At 39.0% G+C, this 18,276-nt stretch overlaps 1 protein-coding gene across 2 annotated transcripts in view; it reads left to right on the top strand.

Annotated features, from left to right (window-relative positions):
• The window catches only part of MCC (MCC regulator of Wnt signaling pathway), a 293,206-nt gene extending 274,932 nt beyond the window's left edge, over positions 1 to 18,274 (top strand). For both annotated transcript variants that reach the window (XM_089492179.1, XM_089492187.1), the window contains 2 exons: positions 10,827 to 10,949; positions 11,561 to 18,274. In XM_089492179.1, coding sequence (XP_089348305.1) covers positions 10,827 to 10,949; positions 11,561 to 11,741 — 304 coding nt within the window. In that variant the 3' untranslated portion in view covers positions 11,742 to 18,274. The remainder of the gene's footprint in view (positions 1 to 10,826; positions 10,950 to 11,560) is intronic.
• The last annotated feature ends 2 nt before the right edge of the window (positions 18,275 to 18,276 follow it).

Consider the following 18,276-nt stretch of genomic DNA (forward strand, 5'->3'; position numbering starts at 1 on the left):
CTGAAGCTTAATGCTATTTCATTAACGTGAAGAATACTGTGCACCCTACCCAAAATGCTATTTCGTTTGCTGGTTCACTTTATGAAGTTATATCAGTGCTGCTGAATTTGCACTGTTGCATGATGAAAATCTTTCATAATGTAGCTTTGTGTTCCAGTTGACTGTGTACTCTTACAATTTATTTTAGCGAGACATTCACTAGTATGAGAACATTTCCACTAGTAAGAATCTTGGAGGAAGGGTGATTTATAAGAGCGTGTAACAACTGATAGACCATACTTTACTGTGTAAATTGAACAAAGATGTGAATACTAAATCATGGGAATACCATGGCATGAGTCTTTGGTCTGGTAGAAGAGAAATACTGCTATGCATTGTGAGTTGTGTAATAAAAGGGTGCTTTTCAGCATGAAATTTTTTTGTGAAGGAAAAGGAAATGTCTGAAGGATCCTTAAGAACTCAAATGAATTACAGCACAATCCCATGAGGAACATGTAGGTTTTGAGTTTTCTTCATTGTCCAGTTGGTGACAATTTGTTTAGCAGACTCTTCCGACATTGCCATTTTGCCTATTGGAGTTCATTCTTAATAAATTCACCAACAGGTCAGGTGCACTTACAGCAGTTTCTCCACAGGGAGGAGGAAATGAGAGAAATGTCCTGTAGGGAGCAATCATGAACTGGCAAAGCAGAGGATAACATGATCTAATAGAGGGGGGTTTGTGAGGGTGGGCTGTCTCGGATTTCTAGGATTTCATAAAAAAATAGACGAGAATAAGTTAATCTCTTTTAATCCTTAGAAGCAGACAGAGCTGAGGGAAAATAATCCTCCCATGCTACCTACCTTCCTATCCACTACATAGGCATTTATGTGGGTGTGACAGAACGCGTACGCTGATTTTAATATATGTGTGTATGTGTGTGTGTGTATATATATATATAGAGAGAGAGAGAGACAGAGAGAGAGAGAAAGAGACAGAGAGACAGAGAGTGAGTTGTAGATGATTTGTTGTTTTTCTTCTGTGCTCAAGTCATTTCTGACTTATGGTGACACTAAGGTGAATCTATCATGAGGTTTTCTTGGTAAGATTTGTTCAGAGGAGTTTTGCCTTTTTGCCTGGGGCTGAGAGAGGGTGACTTCCCTAAGATCATCCTGTGGGTTTCTATAACCAGGCAGCGATTCAAATCCTCATCTCCAGAGTCCTAGTCCAAAACTCAAACCACTACCCCACACTGTGTATAGATGGTTACTAAATTTAAAAATTAAGGAATACAGAGTTATTGAGTTTGGTTACCCACTTCAAATCTAAATAGATCATCATTCACCAAATTCCACTTAAGGATTATTTTGCAAGGAGTGAGTGAATGATTTCGGCTTAATTCCCTGTCAACTAGTCTCTTGCATTGCTGAAACATCCATTCCTTTCAGCTACTGCAGTCTTGTGATGATGTCATCAGGCAGGCCCAGGAAGCACAGAAACTTTAGTTTGCCAGATGTACAGCAGGGTGAGACAAGGTACAGATCATCTGACAGATGCTTTTAGTTTTATTGTTTTTTATTTATATCACTTATTATATAGTATTCTGTAGCTGAGATCCTGCATAGGTTCATCATTGTATAAATATCAGCAATTATGCAACCCTTTTTCCAAATACCAGTTATAGGACAACATGTGTCGTTCAATGTCAGTGTGCGTGGCTGACAATACATTATGCAGCTACAGTGCACAAAGGAAGTGTATACAGGCAATGTATGTTCACATGCTACTCTGTGTATTTTAATGCACTGCAATATGTAGTACAGTGATCCCACATGTGCAAGTCTGCTTATGCCGCCATCAGCTGGATATGACCCTTGTGCATTGTCCAAAGAACTCACTCAGCATGTGTAGTGCAATTTATACTTGTGTATATCACTAATAGAATGTCAAATGCCACTCACAGCTCTCTTCTTAAGAGGGCCTGATGCAGCAGATTGCTGTTTTCCTCTTACCAATGGGCAGAAGGCTGAAATGTAAGGCCTACAAACCTCCCAGAATACCCTCTAACAAGAAAATTAAATTGGCAAGAAAAACACAGGAGAATTACTGTTCCCAGAAATTTCCAGGAGAAGCAATTCTCCTTTTAAACAACATGCAAATCCACCATTTGAACTTTAAAAAACAGACACACACACACAACCTCCCCTGAAATATATTTTAGGGCTTTTAAAAAATCATATTAGAGAGACTTAGTGGATCCCAGCAGTATGAAATTAATCCCCAGAACTTGCCCAGCCTTTCAACGCGGAAATGGATAACAGCTGCTCACTTGTAGCCCACCATTACTGACAACTCATTGGTTCACCATAAGTGAACTACTCTCATTGGTTTTCCAGTGACTTGGAAATGATTTCCAGTGGTTTGGACCTGGAAAATCCAGGTGTATATGCCCATGCAACCATGTTGCAACACAGATAACAGCTTGCAGAGATGTTGTGTAATGATACAGCTCCTCTAAGCACCTTTAAAGGGGAGGAAGCAATTAAAATTTTAAATAATGAAATCCAGAAGTACTCTGTCTGCTGTATCATATTTGTTTAGATTAAATTTTGTTTTGGCCAGAGATGAATTTCATTTTCAGAATTGTCAGGCTGCCTCTCCATTTTCAGCAAAAGAAAAATGTATAAATAGATTTGGGTTTTGCTGCTTTGTTCCATTGTATTTTATGAGGCTTGCAAACTCTGGACTAGGATATTGAACCTCCATTAGACAAGCCATTCTGATGTTTGGTTTTCAGGAAGAAAAAAAAACCTTTGTGTGGGTTCTTTTTAAACATGTCCACATTTCCTGGATGATAGGTCCTGTTTGTTGACAGTTGATTTTAATGTCATTCAGAAAGTTTTAACATAATAATCTGCAAGGCATACTGCTATTTAAAGAGATTGCTTTAGAATGTGAAGCTTTGCCTCTTATTTTAGGATCCTTTCCTTTGAACTTGAGCTCTCTTGGTTAGATAATAGGAAAAGTTGCTTGGATACAGATGCTCAGATCAAATGAGCAGCCAAAACCAACAGAATGTAAAGCTGCTATACCATAAAGATTCCATAAAACATACAATATCAGTTTAAAAGTGATAGCAAAATTGTCCATTCTGTTACCCTGCAGTGTGCACACAGATGCCAACCTAAATTGTGTATGAAAGCAAATCCATTTGCTCCTCCCATAGCATTGTGTTCACAGCTTCTTGCCAGCATTTATTCCACACTTCACTTTCCATGACCTAATTACCATGTACGTTAAACAGCGGGGGACCCTGGGGGCTCTGGTGCAGTTGAGCGCCAAGTCCTGAGACAGACTGCAGTTGAAGCTGTGGAGCACATCTGATAATGATGTAGCCATCTGCAGGATTGAGGGATTCCAGCCTTTTCATTAATCCCATTTTTTCTCAAGCTCTCTTTAGCCAAAGGACATCTTAGTCCCTTAATGGGTGCAGGATGCATCGCACCTGGCTGTGCAAATGCCTGCTTCTCAATAAAAGGTTACTAAGACAGAAGCTGCAAGGGAGACCTCATGCATAATTTTAAAATAGTGGATACTATTCTAGGATTTGTAAATTTTAAATATTGACCTCATTAAAAGAACCAGTACTATTGGTTACAGACCCTTGCTTTCTGGTTTGGACAAATATGTTATACATGTCAGTCTTTTGTTTGGAATACATCTGCTGGGAAAACAGAAGTGTCCTTGCGATTTGCTTTCTAAGTGTCATCAGAATACAGGTGTACCTTATTCAACAAAACCTCAGACAAAGAAGCTCAATTTTACAAAGTATATGTATGCCTTACCAGTTTTCTCCTTGTTCTTTGTTGTGCTGATGCTTTTCAAGGAGTATCAGCATTGGGAGGCTGGTGGAAAAGAGCTGGAGAAACAGACTTTCAGCATCAGATTGCAGTAGCATGCTTGCAGTAAACAATCCAATAAATTTTGAACTGGGAAGAATGGGGTTCTACACTAATCAGTCCCACAATAGGCTATGTGTGCCTGGCTGCAACATGCAAAGTAAACAGCAGCTGCCTCCAGAGCACCTTACTGAACATACATGAACAGCAAAACAGAGAACAGGCCAGAGCAGAATAGTCTGACTCACCAGCTATGGCCAGCATGTTTTTTTAAAAAAACACATAGCTATATGTTTAGGCATCAGAATGCAAATCAGAACAAAAATGAAAGCTGGTGAAAGAAATATTTTTTTTAATCCCTGGATACTTTTTGAAAGATGCTTTGAAGCTTCAAAATGTTTTTGTTTATTTATGCAAGGCTTACCTGATCTGGATGTTTCATTTGACATGTGCACATTTCTAGTCTTCAGTGAAAAGTTTTTGAAGCCATGTTAATGTGCTTTTCTTTTTTGTGGTACAAGAAACTATCCCTATTCTTTCCATGTTATTTCTGCCTCTCATGCCAAATTTTCTCTTAATGGAATAATGCCCAGGAATACATGTGCTTTGTTAGCTGGGGATTCCTGTACTTGAACAATGACTATTTGTATATTAGGAAGGGTAGTGTTAGACGAGGAAGAGAGGATAATATACCATTTTCTATTCTGGTGCCCAATCCACACAGATGAAGTAAATACCTGTATTCCATGATGTTTGTTTTTTCCTGCATAGTGATTCTTTCACTGTAGGAAAAATGTGAAGCATCTCTTAAACTATCCATGCACAACCCAGCTCTGTACATTTGAAAGGACATGCTTCTGCATATATACACAGAGAGAGAGAGAGAGAGAGAGAGAGAGAGAGAGAGATTATTGGTGGTTGACAAATTTGATTATCTTTGAAGGGTAATTGACGGGTGGTATTCAGGGATTATCAAGTCTCCTGAGGCACTTGATTAATACTAGATTGAAATGCTGTGTCAGTCACTGGGCTGCCTAACAGCAGAAATGTTGAGTGACTGCTAGCTTCAGGGAAGAAGATGAAACATGAGGCTACTCCACAAGGATCTTTTTGTCACTGAGTGCACTTTGTAATGTTTGAATGGCCAGCCAAATCTTTTTCGAAGGAAGAAGAGTTACCTGTAAAAGAACTGGGTTTCTAATTTATGGCCAAGGTCTTGTGTTTAGCATATGGCATAACTTGACACTCAGAGTTATGCACCCTTGTTAATGAATTGCGGCATTGTGCAAAAAAAATGAACTGTGAATGTACATCAATGTGCAATGCACATGCACAACCATGTGTGGGCAACTCTGTTTCCACAACTGAACTGAATACAGCCATTCCACCTTTGACAAAAGTGATAAATCATTTCCTTACTGTGATAGGAGAACTTACACCTGTGCAAGATACCTGTAGATTTCACTTGGAATTCTGTATCAGTTTCACATTACAAAAATAACACAGGTCTTTCAGATATTGCAGAGTATATGTGATTTCCAATGTGGAAGTGTTAATTCCATGCTGAAAGAATTAGCATGCAAATCTGCTCCAAACAGAACAGGATATGCAAAAGTGAATTGGTAAAATTAATAAAGGTACAAATTATAATAAATTGGTCTCCATAGATAACTATGGGCATGTCAGAAGCCCTGATCAGAGTTTGAAATCATCTGGCACACCTACCTGAACAACATTTACTGATGTAAATGCAGGCCATACTCTATACTTGAATAGTATAATAAAGGCACACTATGATTATGAAACAGGTGTTTGTTTTGTTAAGAATAGCAAAGTTAATAATTACAACAATGATTGAAAAGTACAATTCTTGATTATGCAAAGTTACCATAAAAAAACTCTGTTACTCATATTGTTGAGTATGTAATAGTTGTTTAAATATCAATATTGATTTGTAAATGCTTTACAAACTTAGAATCATCAAATCTACTGTGTGCTATTTCTTTGTTTTATTGATTTGCATTGTCAATCAGGAGAGTGCAAAGGAAGTGTTGAGACATGTTGTTGAAACAATGTCTCTATGTGTTGTGTTTTGACAAGCTGTTACACCACTAAGCTCTGCTTTGCAACCCAGAAAGCTGTTGCATAGAGCTGAACTTTGATTTGTAGTCTGGGAAGCTGTTGCACTGTGGGTTCTGATATGCATAGCATGGAGTTGGTTTGTGTGTGTAGTGTGAAAGTGCCCAGATTGGTAAGAACTATGTCTGGTTTCACACAATTTATTTTGTTTCCACCTCACTTTACTTTTGCTCTTGGCCCTGTACACTGCCCACGACTCTTCCCAAGTTGGAAGTGGGCCTCTGGGCTGAGAAAGATTCTCCACCCTGTTCAAGTAGTATCTGAAGAGCCTATTCCTTAAGAAGAACATCTATGAGGGCAGAGCAAGGGTCTGTCAAATATTCTGACTTAATTTGACTACCAAATGTAGCATCAAGAGAGAAGAATTCTCCTAGTCTGAATTAGGTAGGTATCTCTGAGTTTATCTCACTAATTTTTACATATTATTTCACTAATTGAGTTGCATATCCTTTGCACACACATTTAGTAAGTTAACTGTTTATTACGAAACTGCAACTGCGAAGTAAATTTCTACCATACCATTTTTTAAAAAGTCTTTTGCATAGCTCAGTCTACTGTAAAAACAACCACAAGTGTTTGATGGCTCCTTCTGGCACTGTAGAACAGTGCCACCCACAGGTCAGTCTAGGACTAAACCCTAGTTAAGACATCAAAAGTGGATCTTGCACATTTGCAGACATTACAGGCTGTGTCAAATTATGCTGGCAGATGCTTTTATTTTTTAGTTCTTTGAAAGTTGCACTTGGCTCTCAGACTTTCTGTAGGGGTTTAGTTTTCCTTGCAGCCATTCATTTTGATTATATCATGCTTTTCAAAAAATATAATTCTAAATCTTGCTTCCAGGAGTAGAATGGTAGCCCATATCCATCATTGTGACAATCAGATCTTAGCAGTTAAGTTGTTTTTTTGTCCCCTTTCCTTACAACATGAGAAGGACCAGTGGATAATGTCTTTGCTGAAACAGCTTCACTGGCTGCTGGTCAGTGTCCAAGCATAATTCAAAATACACTCATCCGTCCATATGTGCGGATTTGATATTTGCAGATTTGATTATTCACAGATTTGAATATGTTCTCTCTAGGAATATCTAGGTCCCCCTGTGCAACTCGATAGTCAACTTTAACTAAAAGTTGCAGTGAAAAACCTAGAGATTCCTAGAGAGAATACTCTACTAGGCATTTGTAGCTCCTCCAGTGCAGTTGGACATTGCTGGACATTGACCAGAGTTGCACTGGGGGACCTAGTCCTCTCAGGTAAAAACATGGTGTTATTTGCAGTTTTTCCATATTCATGGGGGTCTTGTGCCCCTAACTCTAGCGAATATGGAGGGACAAGTTACTTTTTAAAAAAATACTTTATTCATAATACAAAATACAAAATCTTGCAATCATAAAACAATGGTATAAAAAAGTTTCATGTTGTTTAAAACTTTCCTTATTAAAAATTTTACACAATTCAATTCATTTAAAATAAATCTGACCATAAAGAACAGTGGCTAGATGGAGGAGAAACAGAATTGTATTAATGTAATCTATAAGAGGAGACCATTTTTCCTGAACAGGTCTTTGATTTTGTTGTTTTGAGTTATATTTCATATTATATGTTAATTTCTCTATAAGCCATTGATCCCAAACTCTTTTCCACCAGCTATCCAGGGATACAAGACCTGTTTTCCAATTATTAACCATTTCTAGACGAGCTGCTGTCAAAAAAAAGATATCAAGTTTCTGTTTTTTAAAGATTTATTACCTTTTGTGTATACTGAAAGTAACAAAAGACCTGGGCAAAAAAATATTTTTTGTTTTGTAATTGAAGCAATTTGGTTGATCACATAGGGCCAGAAGTGGGTTATTTTGGAACAGTATAACCACATATGGATATAAGTCCCTAAGACTGGACAACCTCTCCAACACAAAGGTGATATAGATTTTATCACCTGTGATTTCCTAACAGGGGTCAGATGCCATTTATGTACTAGCTTTAGAAAGTTATCTCTGGTTAAAGCTGATCTTGACTTCAGCACAGAAGATGACCGAATAGCACACTAGTCTGATTCTGGAATTGGTATATTTAGTTCACTTTCTCACAATGTTTTGATACATATGGTACCCGCTCACCGCTTTGACCACATCTCTCCTGTGTTGGCATCCCTTCACTGGCTCCCCCTCCCTTTCCGTATTCAGTATAAGCTCCTGCTGTTGACGTTTAAAGCCCTCCATGGGCTGGCCCCTCCTTACTTATCAGACCTTCTTTCTCCTCACCTTCCCACCAGGGCCCTCCGTTCTGGTAGTCAAGGTCTGCTGTCCCAGCCCAGGATTTCCTCTGCCCCATCCCGGATTCGCCCCTTTTCACTCGCTGCCCCTCACTCCTGGAACCTTCTTCCCCCGTGAGCAAGGGCCATCACTTCCTTAACCAGCTTCAAAACGGAGTTGAAGACCATCCTGTTCAGAGAAGCTTTCCCAGGCATTGCATAATTGTCGTTTGCTATTTGATGTTCTTTTGGTGCCTGTTTTATCGAACCATTTCCTGTACTGCTATGTACTTTATATGTATTATCCTACTAGAGAGGCAGGCTAGCTCCAACAGGCCTCCCTGGAAGAAGATTAACCATCCATTATGAAGCCAAGCCCTCCCTCCAGTCCACCTGCCTTGGTCCAGGCCTTGGAGGTAGAGAGGAACTGCTGGACCTCATCCCCTTCCCCACCACCACTCCCTTCTCCTTTTGTGTTGTGTCTTTTTAGATTGTAAGCCTGAGGGCAGGGAACCGTCTAATTAAAAAGATTGTATGTACAGCGCTGTGTAAATTTACAGCGCTTTATAAATAAAGGTTAATAATAATAAATAATAATCTTGATATGAATTCAACAAAATGAGATGATATATTTGGGAGACTGAACCTTTACTATTTCCAACAGGATCATTGCATAAAATTTCGAAGGGAGTCAGAGAAAAGCTGTAAAATTGAAGATCTGGTATGGCTACCCCCCCCCCCCCCCCATTTTTGAGGGGAGGATTCTGATAGATTGAGAGAAACGAGTTTTTTTATTATCAAAAATATATGTATTAATCAATCTTTGCCACTTTTTAATTCTCAAGTTACTTTTTTTGAAAAGCCCTATACAGTTAATGTCCAGACTGTCTGAAAGCTCCTATCTCCTCATATGAGCAAGCGCAAGCTCCAGGTCTTCAGGGGAAGGCTTTTAATCCATCCCACCACCCTCCCAGGTTCACCTGAGGAGGACACAGGAGAGAGCCTTCAGTGGCTGATCCCAGGCTTTGGAACTCTCTCCCAAGGGAGGTTTGATCTGGCCCTTCTGTGCTGTCTTTTTGCCAAGGCAAAGACCTTGTTTAAACAGGCCTTGGCTGACCAGAGTGATTTGATGTAGAATTGGGTGTGCAGCTGCATGTATTTTAAAGTGTTTTAATTTTTAATGTTTTAAAAGTAGTGCTTTTAATTGAATATATACTTTAATGCTTTTTAAAAATTTGTACTCCATATATGTGGAGATAGCATGATGTAGTGGTTTGAATGTTTGACTATAACTTTGTAAACCAGGGTTCAAATCCCAGATCAGCCATGTAAACCCCCTAGGTGACCTTGGACAAGTCACATTCTCTTAGCTTCATAGGATGATAATAGGGTTGCCTTAGGGTTGTCATAAGTCAGAAACAACTTGAAGGCACACAACAACAACTTCATATATAAAAAATAATGCTCACAGATAATTTACATAAATTTCAAGCAGATGATGAAGACATAGAAACTGTTGAAATAGTTCCAATATTTTCCATACCTTGTCTTAGTTATTAATCTCAGTTGAGACTGCAGTCAAGAAATTGGAAGATTAAGACTGGAAGAGGCAGCTATGAAGGGACAAAATAAGATCCACAAGTGTAAGGATGTACAGTAATATTAAATACCAGTGCAATGGCCAGTATGGGAGGCTTCCCAAGAAATTGACATGACTTGGGTCTTTTTTTGCCCTGAATGACGAAGCTAGCTTGATTCTCTGAATCTAAGTTCTAGAACACACCGAGCTAGACAAGATCCTAAAGTGTCAAAATGTTATCATTGAGAGCATTGAAAGTTAGGATTATCCATGGCATCGTATTTCCCATTTCTGTCTGTGGTTGTGAAAGCTGGACAGTGAAGAAAGCTGGTAGGAAGGAAAGCTACTCATTTGAAATGTCATGCTGAGGAGTTCAACAGATCCTGTGCACACAAATAAATGGATCCTAGAGCAAATCAAACTTGAATTCTCCCTCATAACCAAGATGACTAAACTTAGACTGTCGTACTATGATCATATCATGAGAAGACATAACTTACTAGAAAAGACAACAGTGCATGGTAAGGTAGAAGGTAGTAGGAAAAGAGGAAGACTACATTCCTGATTGATAGACCAAATCAAAGAAGCCATGGTCCTCAGTCTACACGACCTGAGCAGGACTGTTGAGGATAAGGTGACTTAGAAGTTTCTCATTCATGGGGTCACCATAAATTGTAAGTTGTCTTGACAGCAGTTAATATGTTTTAATCTTGATTGTAAGCCACTGTGAGTCCGGGGGGGGGGGGGGGGGGCAAGAATATATATATATATCAAATAAACATCATGAGAAAACCAAGTCTGCAACAGATACTGTGTAAGTATTTAGCAGTATTTCTATAGCTTCTTGCCAGCAGAGCAGCAGAAAAGCCCCTGCAATTTCCAGTTGTGTATTTCTTTTGTACATTCTCTATGAGTGATTTAGATTGGTTGGCCGACATTCATTTTGTATACTAATACATTTTGCTTTGCATTTTTCAGAGAAAAGAAACTGAAAGCCAGAGTGCAGGAGCTGGTGAGTGCCTTAGAACGACTGACAAAGAGCAGTGAAATCCGGCACCAGCAATCCGCAGAGTTTGTGAATGACTTGAAAAGAGCAAACAGGTAAAGGGTTGTCCTGGTAAATGGCAGCATGGACTGAACTGAGATACGTCATTAGTATACTGTTCTTCACAGAGGGTTATAACTAAAGCAAGACAATAAATGCCCAAATATATAAGGGACTGCCTGTAATTATGCTAGTACACCCTGAAATAGACACATATTTTGGTAACATGTAGATAAGTGGTAAAGGGCTGGGGAACTTGAGTGCCTTCTAGGGGCCACAGTTCAATGGCAGAATATATGCTTTATGTAGAAAAGTTGCCAGGTTCAATCCCTGACATCTGCAAGTAGAGCTAGTGAAGTCTCCTGCCTGAAACCCTGGAGAGCTGCTGTCCATAGTTGATAATATTGGGCTAGTTAGGTAGTATGAAACTTACTCCCCTTGTACCAAGGCTGGACTGATGGATATTGTGATCAACATTGAAAGAACACAAGTTCCCCATCCTGATCTTAATTTCTTCTCCTACTCACTTTCCATTAATGTTACTGTTCCTGGTGGAGTGAGTGCATGATACCACCAAAAATTTAATAGAAATCTGCATGTGACTGTGAACTGTCAAGATCTAAGCTGCTTGTGTAAAATGTCCTCTACTGCTGTTTGTTTCCTACAGTAACCTTGTGGCAGCTTATGAGAAAGCAAAGAAGAAGCATCAAAATAAACTGAAGAAACTGGAATCCCAAATGATGGCTATGGTTGAAAGGCATGAGACTCAAGTGAGAATGCTCAAACAAAGAATTGCTTTGTTAGAAGAAGAGAACTCAAGACCTCATACCAATGAAACGTCACTTTAAGAGGGATTAAATACAAAAGAATCCATGTGCCATTGCAAATATGAGTCCCTGCAGGACTCACTGTAGGTGGTGGGTGCAGGAGACCAGAGACAACCTGGGCCAAGTTGGAAGACAGTGCATTAGAGAGCAGTTTTGTCTTTGAAAATATGCAATCATGAGCAGGAGCCAAAAGGAAAGTGAGGCTTTTGGGATGGTTGTGCATAATCAGTGCCTGATGTTAAATGTACTGTATCTGTTTATCAAGGTTCTATGTAATTATTTTGTTCCCGTTGCAGATTTCCCTTTTTCCTTCTCCCCAGCTTGTATGAGTAAGAACTTTTGTGTCTTCATCAAATAATTTCTTCTCAGTCCACCAATAGTCTTGAGGGAATGATCAATTCCACTGCACAGGTAGCTTTCATCTAGATCATAGCATTTCTTCTTTTCGCCTCCTTTCAGTCGTTCATTTTTTTTAGGCTGACAGTGCACAGCCATTCACCATACAGATGTCCATTCATTTATTGATAGCTGGTCTAAGTACTGTCCTGTAAGTGGCCTCTAGGGAAGCATGGGTTAATTTCATGCCTCTCCAGCTGACTGGAGACAACAGCATGCAGCTAGTGCTCCAAGCAAGGTCATGCCATTCCACAACCAGCCTGTTTCAAATTTTAAAACACATTTGCAACAGCTGCTGCTTTTCTGAGACCTACAATTTAGGGGCTCCTTCCAATTCTCCTGCATATTGCTTCTAGTCCCAATATGTGGGGGTGGGGGTCAAAACAGACATTTAGCAATTGTAGACTCGGAGTAGTGCAGCATTGTTGTTGCCCCTTATCTGGTGCTTTTCTCCTTCATGTTTTGATAATTGCTCTTTCTGTTGAAGCAGCCAGGTGGAAGTGCCCCCAAGCTGTGCACTTTGGTAAATATACTGCTTGCCAAAAATCCAACTTCTGGAGGGAATGTAATCCATATTCTGGGAATAACCACTCAGTTGTTTCTAAACATACATACTAGTGTACTCTGATCCTACACGTCTCGGATGTCAACTCCCAGGATTCCTGAGCACTAGACACAGTGGTTGAGATTTCTGGGAGCTAAGAGACCAAAACATCCGGAAGATTATAGGTTGAGAACTGCTGTATTAGTGCAGTGTCCCTACACCTTGCTAATAAGGTGAATATATTGAATTGGTTGGTGTTGCACATGCTTTCAGCTCAAGTCCCTGTAACAAGGGTTTGGTGTGGAGCAGCACTGTTTTTTAGTAGCTGACTGTTGTAAGACATACTTCTGTATGTTTGCAGCAAGGCTTCCATAAAGTTCAGTAGGTCCTTACTGTACAGTGTCAAAGTAATTCATGAAGCTTCATTTACTTTGTTATGTTAAAAAAGCCTAAGTTATAAGAAATGTACCTGATCAAATGAATGTATACATGCACTGTGCAGTTGTGCTCAAACTGACTTACAGTTGTGGGGTAAGTTCTGTTCACTCTGCATAGTAAAACCATTGTAGAAGGGGCAACAGCTAGAGACCACCATGCAAAATAGTTGTCTACAATTTTAAGTTAAATGAAAGAATAGCTACGATTGTAAATCAGCTACTGAGTTACATAACTACCTTAATTACATAGCTAAGTAGCATCTCCCAACCTGACTCCCCACCCTTGTTCATAACTTATTAGGCAGTGGTTGGTGCAGACAAAGGAGGGCTGTTCTGTCAAATGGGATCCAGCTGACATTTCCACCACTCCCCCATGAGCCATTGCCAGTCAGAAGCAAGCTGGCACTGGAGATCACTTGTATCAGTCTTCTGGATCCCAGTTCAGAAGAGAACAAAACTCTGTTGCTCACACTGGCTGCTGCCCAGCAATTCCGGACTGGGGGGCTTTCATGGGCCTTAGGTATTCCTTACACCAGTGGTTCTCAACAGTGGTTTCTTTACCACAGAACCCCTTTAAATATATTTTATTGCTGTTGAACCCCCCCCCCCATGTCTTAACTCAAGATTTAAAGCCCTAAAGTTCATCAAATATTTATTTAAAGTGGCTCATCAAGGATTTTTATATTTGGAGAGTAGCGAGAAATAAGTAAAAGTATACACTGCTTTTATAATATTTTTATTGGAATTATTCTATACAAATTTAATAAGAATACCTGAACACTCATCTATGGCAACATATGTGATTGATAAAATAAGCTCAGTGTGATAAGACAAGTCAGATTTTAGAACAAATCAAATGCATTGTCCACCACCCTAGATCCTCCTAGCCTTGGTTGCTATATTGATCACAGATCAATATACACACACCCAGACCTATTAAGTAGAGATAATTGGCCCTGACTAGTCTAACAGGAACCAAGAACATGTTCAAGTGTTCACTGTCTGAATGTTTACATAGTTCACATACTCTTTCATTCCCTCACAGACTCTGGGAGGATACTGCTAACCCCCTGCAGTTCCATGGGCCAGAGGTTAAGAACCACTGCCCTACATTATTGAATGTGCAGGGATTGTGACTACAAACCAGTCGGAAATATGCAACTCTAGGTTAGGCATTCATAGCTGTAATCATGAATTCCAGCCAATATCGTAGGACAGCCAGTTCTAATGTTCTCTTATTATAAATGCAGCAATAACACTCTGGCAAAGCAATACTGGCAAATGGAAGGGAGAGAAATGGCTTGAGTTATGGCACATACAGCTGTGGTGCCTTGCTCTTAAATGCTCATCTTCTTTTTCTTCTTTCTTGCACTTTGATGCTTAGACCACTTGCAATAAAGATAATTCTAACAGAATAATCAACTACCTAGGGTGTTCTGGTGTTCTTCCATATATTTTTACTGAAGATAATGAGTTGCTTTTCAGACAAACTGAGTTTTTACACTTTTATTTCTTGTCCTATGATATTGCAGTCACTAATCATGTATTTTCAAAATAAGTTGAGGGTCTGTTACCTCTGAAATAGGTTGTTTTTGTTTATTAATCTAATTGTGTACCGTAAAAGTACGGTGAGTTGCACAGTTGTTCATAATAGGAATCCTGCATGTAAGGAAAAGCTTTCAGAGGTGTATGCATTTGAAATGAGTAAGCAACTAGCTAACAGTGATTGATGTTTAATTCTCATTAGGACCCAATCTGTCACCTTTCTGAGCATTTTCCAATATAGCAAACTTTCACTAAACATACATAAGGGGCACAATTTCCATTGTCTCTGTTTGTCATCAAACTGATGGGACATTTCTTAGTAAAACTCTCCTACATTAAGAGACATTAATGTTCTCCAGATAAAAAATCAGTGTCTTTCCAAAATAAGTTTTGAGTTGGATTTAACCAGCAATTGGAGATCACATATTTTGTTACAAGTGGTGGTCTTTGAATTAAGTTTTAACTTGTAGGTTTATTCATTCCCATGTTTAAATTCATAATTGCATTACTTACTCTGGATTTACTATTAGTCTGTTTTCATTTTATTTAACTTAGTTTGGTTAGTGGCTTCAAGCTTTCTGTCTCTTGATTAAGCATGGCAGTTAATACTGTTAGAAACCATCAGTCTGAACAAAGACTAATGCCATGTCTTGTACTGATAAGAAAAGTTCCTTTACTGGGTATATTCATAATGTCTTTCATCTTCTTTTTGGGTTTCATCAGTTACAAATGTCTAAATTTCTATTAAAAACATTCTATAGTGCTTGCTTACAGCTCTCATGAGACTAGCGTTTAATGCTTACATATCTGTCTGCTCTTCCCATAAGCCTGACATATGTTTCAGCTCAAAGAAATAGGCTAGATAAGCTCTCATAACAAAGTGAAACTTAAAAGTGGGACAAAAAACATAATGTGAAATGGTGCTACAACACAACTGTGGAAACCTGATGAAATATCAGTAAGATTAGTAATACTTTGGATGCAAATGCCTTCCTCCAGTTGGGCCTGAAACTAAATAATGTTAATTCCTGGTTCATAGCCAGAGAAACCTGGAGTGTCTTCTCCATCCTAGCATCTATATGTTAGATGATTTCCATGGGGTACTTTTTTAAAGCTTTATTAGACTTCTCCTTTAGTTTGAAAAGGTCTTTCAGAATCCCCCCTCCCTTCATCTTTTCACCACCATTGGTAGGGAACCAATTCACTGCTAGAGGTAGCTAGCTGGTCTGCCTTGCATACCAGTGCCCCTGGAAGATATTGGTAGTGCATTCTGTTATTCCTTTACCAGTATGTCTAGAATGTGTGTTTGCAGGCCACTTGTAAAGGTTTGTTAAAGAGTATTTCTAAAATAAGCATGTTGTCACTGGTTTCAGACAGCCCCTTGGCATGAATTACATGCACAGAAGGCTCTCTTCTGTCCTGTTCTCTTCAGGTTTAGTTGCAGGGATGGGTTACCCACAGTAAATAGCTTGTCAAGTTTTTCTGACTATATCTTTGGAAAGAAGAGTTAATCCTTTCCTGCCTCTCACCTGCCTTCTGAACAGAAAGTGAACATTCTAAGGCCAACTTTCCATTTTGCCAGTTTCAACTTTTAAACAAAATGTTTACTGTCCACAAATCATTTAAGTTTGTTGTATTAAAGTCTTGCCTGACTCAGAAACTGAATATTAAATGTCCAAAGTGAGAAAGATGTTTGTCAAGTATGACGCTTGCCCACTAATTTTTCAATGTGAATACAGATAGCATCATGCTATTTAAATTAAAGTACCTGCATAGGATCATAATTTCCTAAAATAGTGGTGAGGGGATTTTCCACACATGCTATCTATTCTATCTACAGATAGTTTTGCAAATAAATGTACAATCTGCAGCAGACAACTGCATGCAGAAGCTTAGATATGATTGTGCCAAGCATGGAATTCAGTTCTGCTAATCAGTAGCTTTTTTTAAGATGAAACAGCATTTTTATAACCAGGATTCAAGAGGAAGAGAGAATGCAGTGTCCTGATACAGTAAGAGCAGAGTGTAACAGGACACAGACTTCTATCTATACAGTTCTGTTGGATTAATTGTCTGTGAAAGTGCTATGCTTCCTGTTTCCTTTGGAGAAATCAAGCATAGTCTTGTTCAGAGAGCCAGCACTGTCTGTGTTGCCAGTGTGAATCACTTGGTTGTGGTAAGATATAGAAGCAGTACATCTTGGTGACATATGCTGACATGAGCTCCATTATACAGTACCAGTGTATTTATTTCTTCACTTGTTCTAGAAGTTGATATCCAGGTACCTCTTTGTGCAGTACCCCCTGTGCACTCAACACAATACATCTTTATGGTACCAGAGCATATCCAACAGCCAATCAATGGGCAGAAGCCCCCAGGCACCGTTCAGCTGCACTGTGGGGCTGAGAAGGATGCTGGAGATTTATGCTCCACCAGCTGACTGAACATGGTCTGGGCAGGAGGCTACAGAGAGCCACAATCTCCACACCTTAGTACAATACTGAAAGAATGCCACTTTAAAGTAAGTGGGTGGAGGAGAAATTTGACCATAAAACAAACATTTTGGCATCTGTTAAATTGAAAAACATGCTGCTCTCCACAGACACAATGGAGTGGTCCATTAATATTAAATTTTTGTATGCAGCCATGGTGGTGTTTCACCACTTCAGCCAAGGAAGGAACTTCACTGAAGGGAGCAACACGGTACAAATTCAGCAGTAGGAAAGTGGCATATTTACCAACAGACTCAAGGACTGTGAGTTGTACTTTGATAGGATACATGAATACGTTATCGGTTCTAAAGAGGTGGTATAACTGAAGAGGAAATACCAAAAATAATTCATTTATGCAACTGCTGTGGGCTGGATTTCACTTATCGTTCTGTAAATGGGAGGGACCCTTCTGTCCACTGGAAAGCTTTTTATTCAGCAAAGGTCTGACCTGGCAAGAGGTAGGTGATGGTAGTTCGTCCCAACTCCACCCTCTGCTGAAGACCGTAAAATAGGAGGCAGGATGAACTGTTAAAATATGCCTTCCTTCAGCAAGAACATGTTAAGTGAAGCTATCCTCCCCACAGGAGCAAAGTCAGGATCCAGCCCAATCTTTGTGCCCACCAAGTCAGGCATCACCTGGCAGAGGTGCACACTGTAGTAATGTGACATCATATTTATCAGATTCTGAAATCCATTCCATTCCATTGTATTAAATGAAAATGTTCCTTCCTCATGGCAAACTTAAGTCAATTGAGTGATTTTTGTCTAAAAGTAACATGTTCTACTGTATTATTAGTTTTCTATAAGTTAATGAGTTTGTCATATGGTGCATGGAACATATTCTATATCTCTTACTTTTCCAGCTAAGGTATACCATTTTTACACCAGCTTGAATGTATTGTTCTTTACAAAGCACATATTATCTTGCATTAAATGTCAGTGTTGGTTTATTGTTCATATTGGCATTTTTCATTGATAAACCACCAGTTTTTGCGAATTTTTCCAATAGTTTTAGTTCTTTAGCTGCTGTAAAATAGCTATTTTGTGTTGATTTGATATAGAATTGTACAAACTACATTTATTTATACAGATGCATTTATAATACTTTTACAAATGTTCTTATATTCTGAATAAATTTCTAA

This window comes from Sceloporus occidentalis, unplaced genomic scaffold, assembly GCF_023333645.1.
Source record: "Sceloporus occidentalis isolate IW3139 unplaced genomic scaffold, rSceOcc1.0.p SCAF_1, whole genome shotgun sequence".
Lineage (NCBI taxonomy): Eukaryota > Metazoa > Chordata > Lepidosauria > Squamata > Phrynosomatidae > Sceloporus > Sceloporus occidentalis.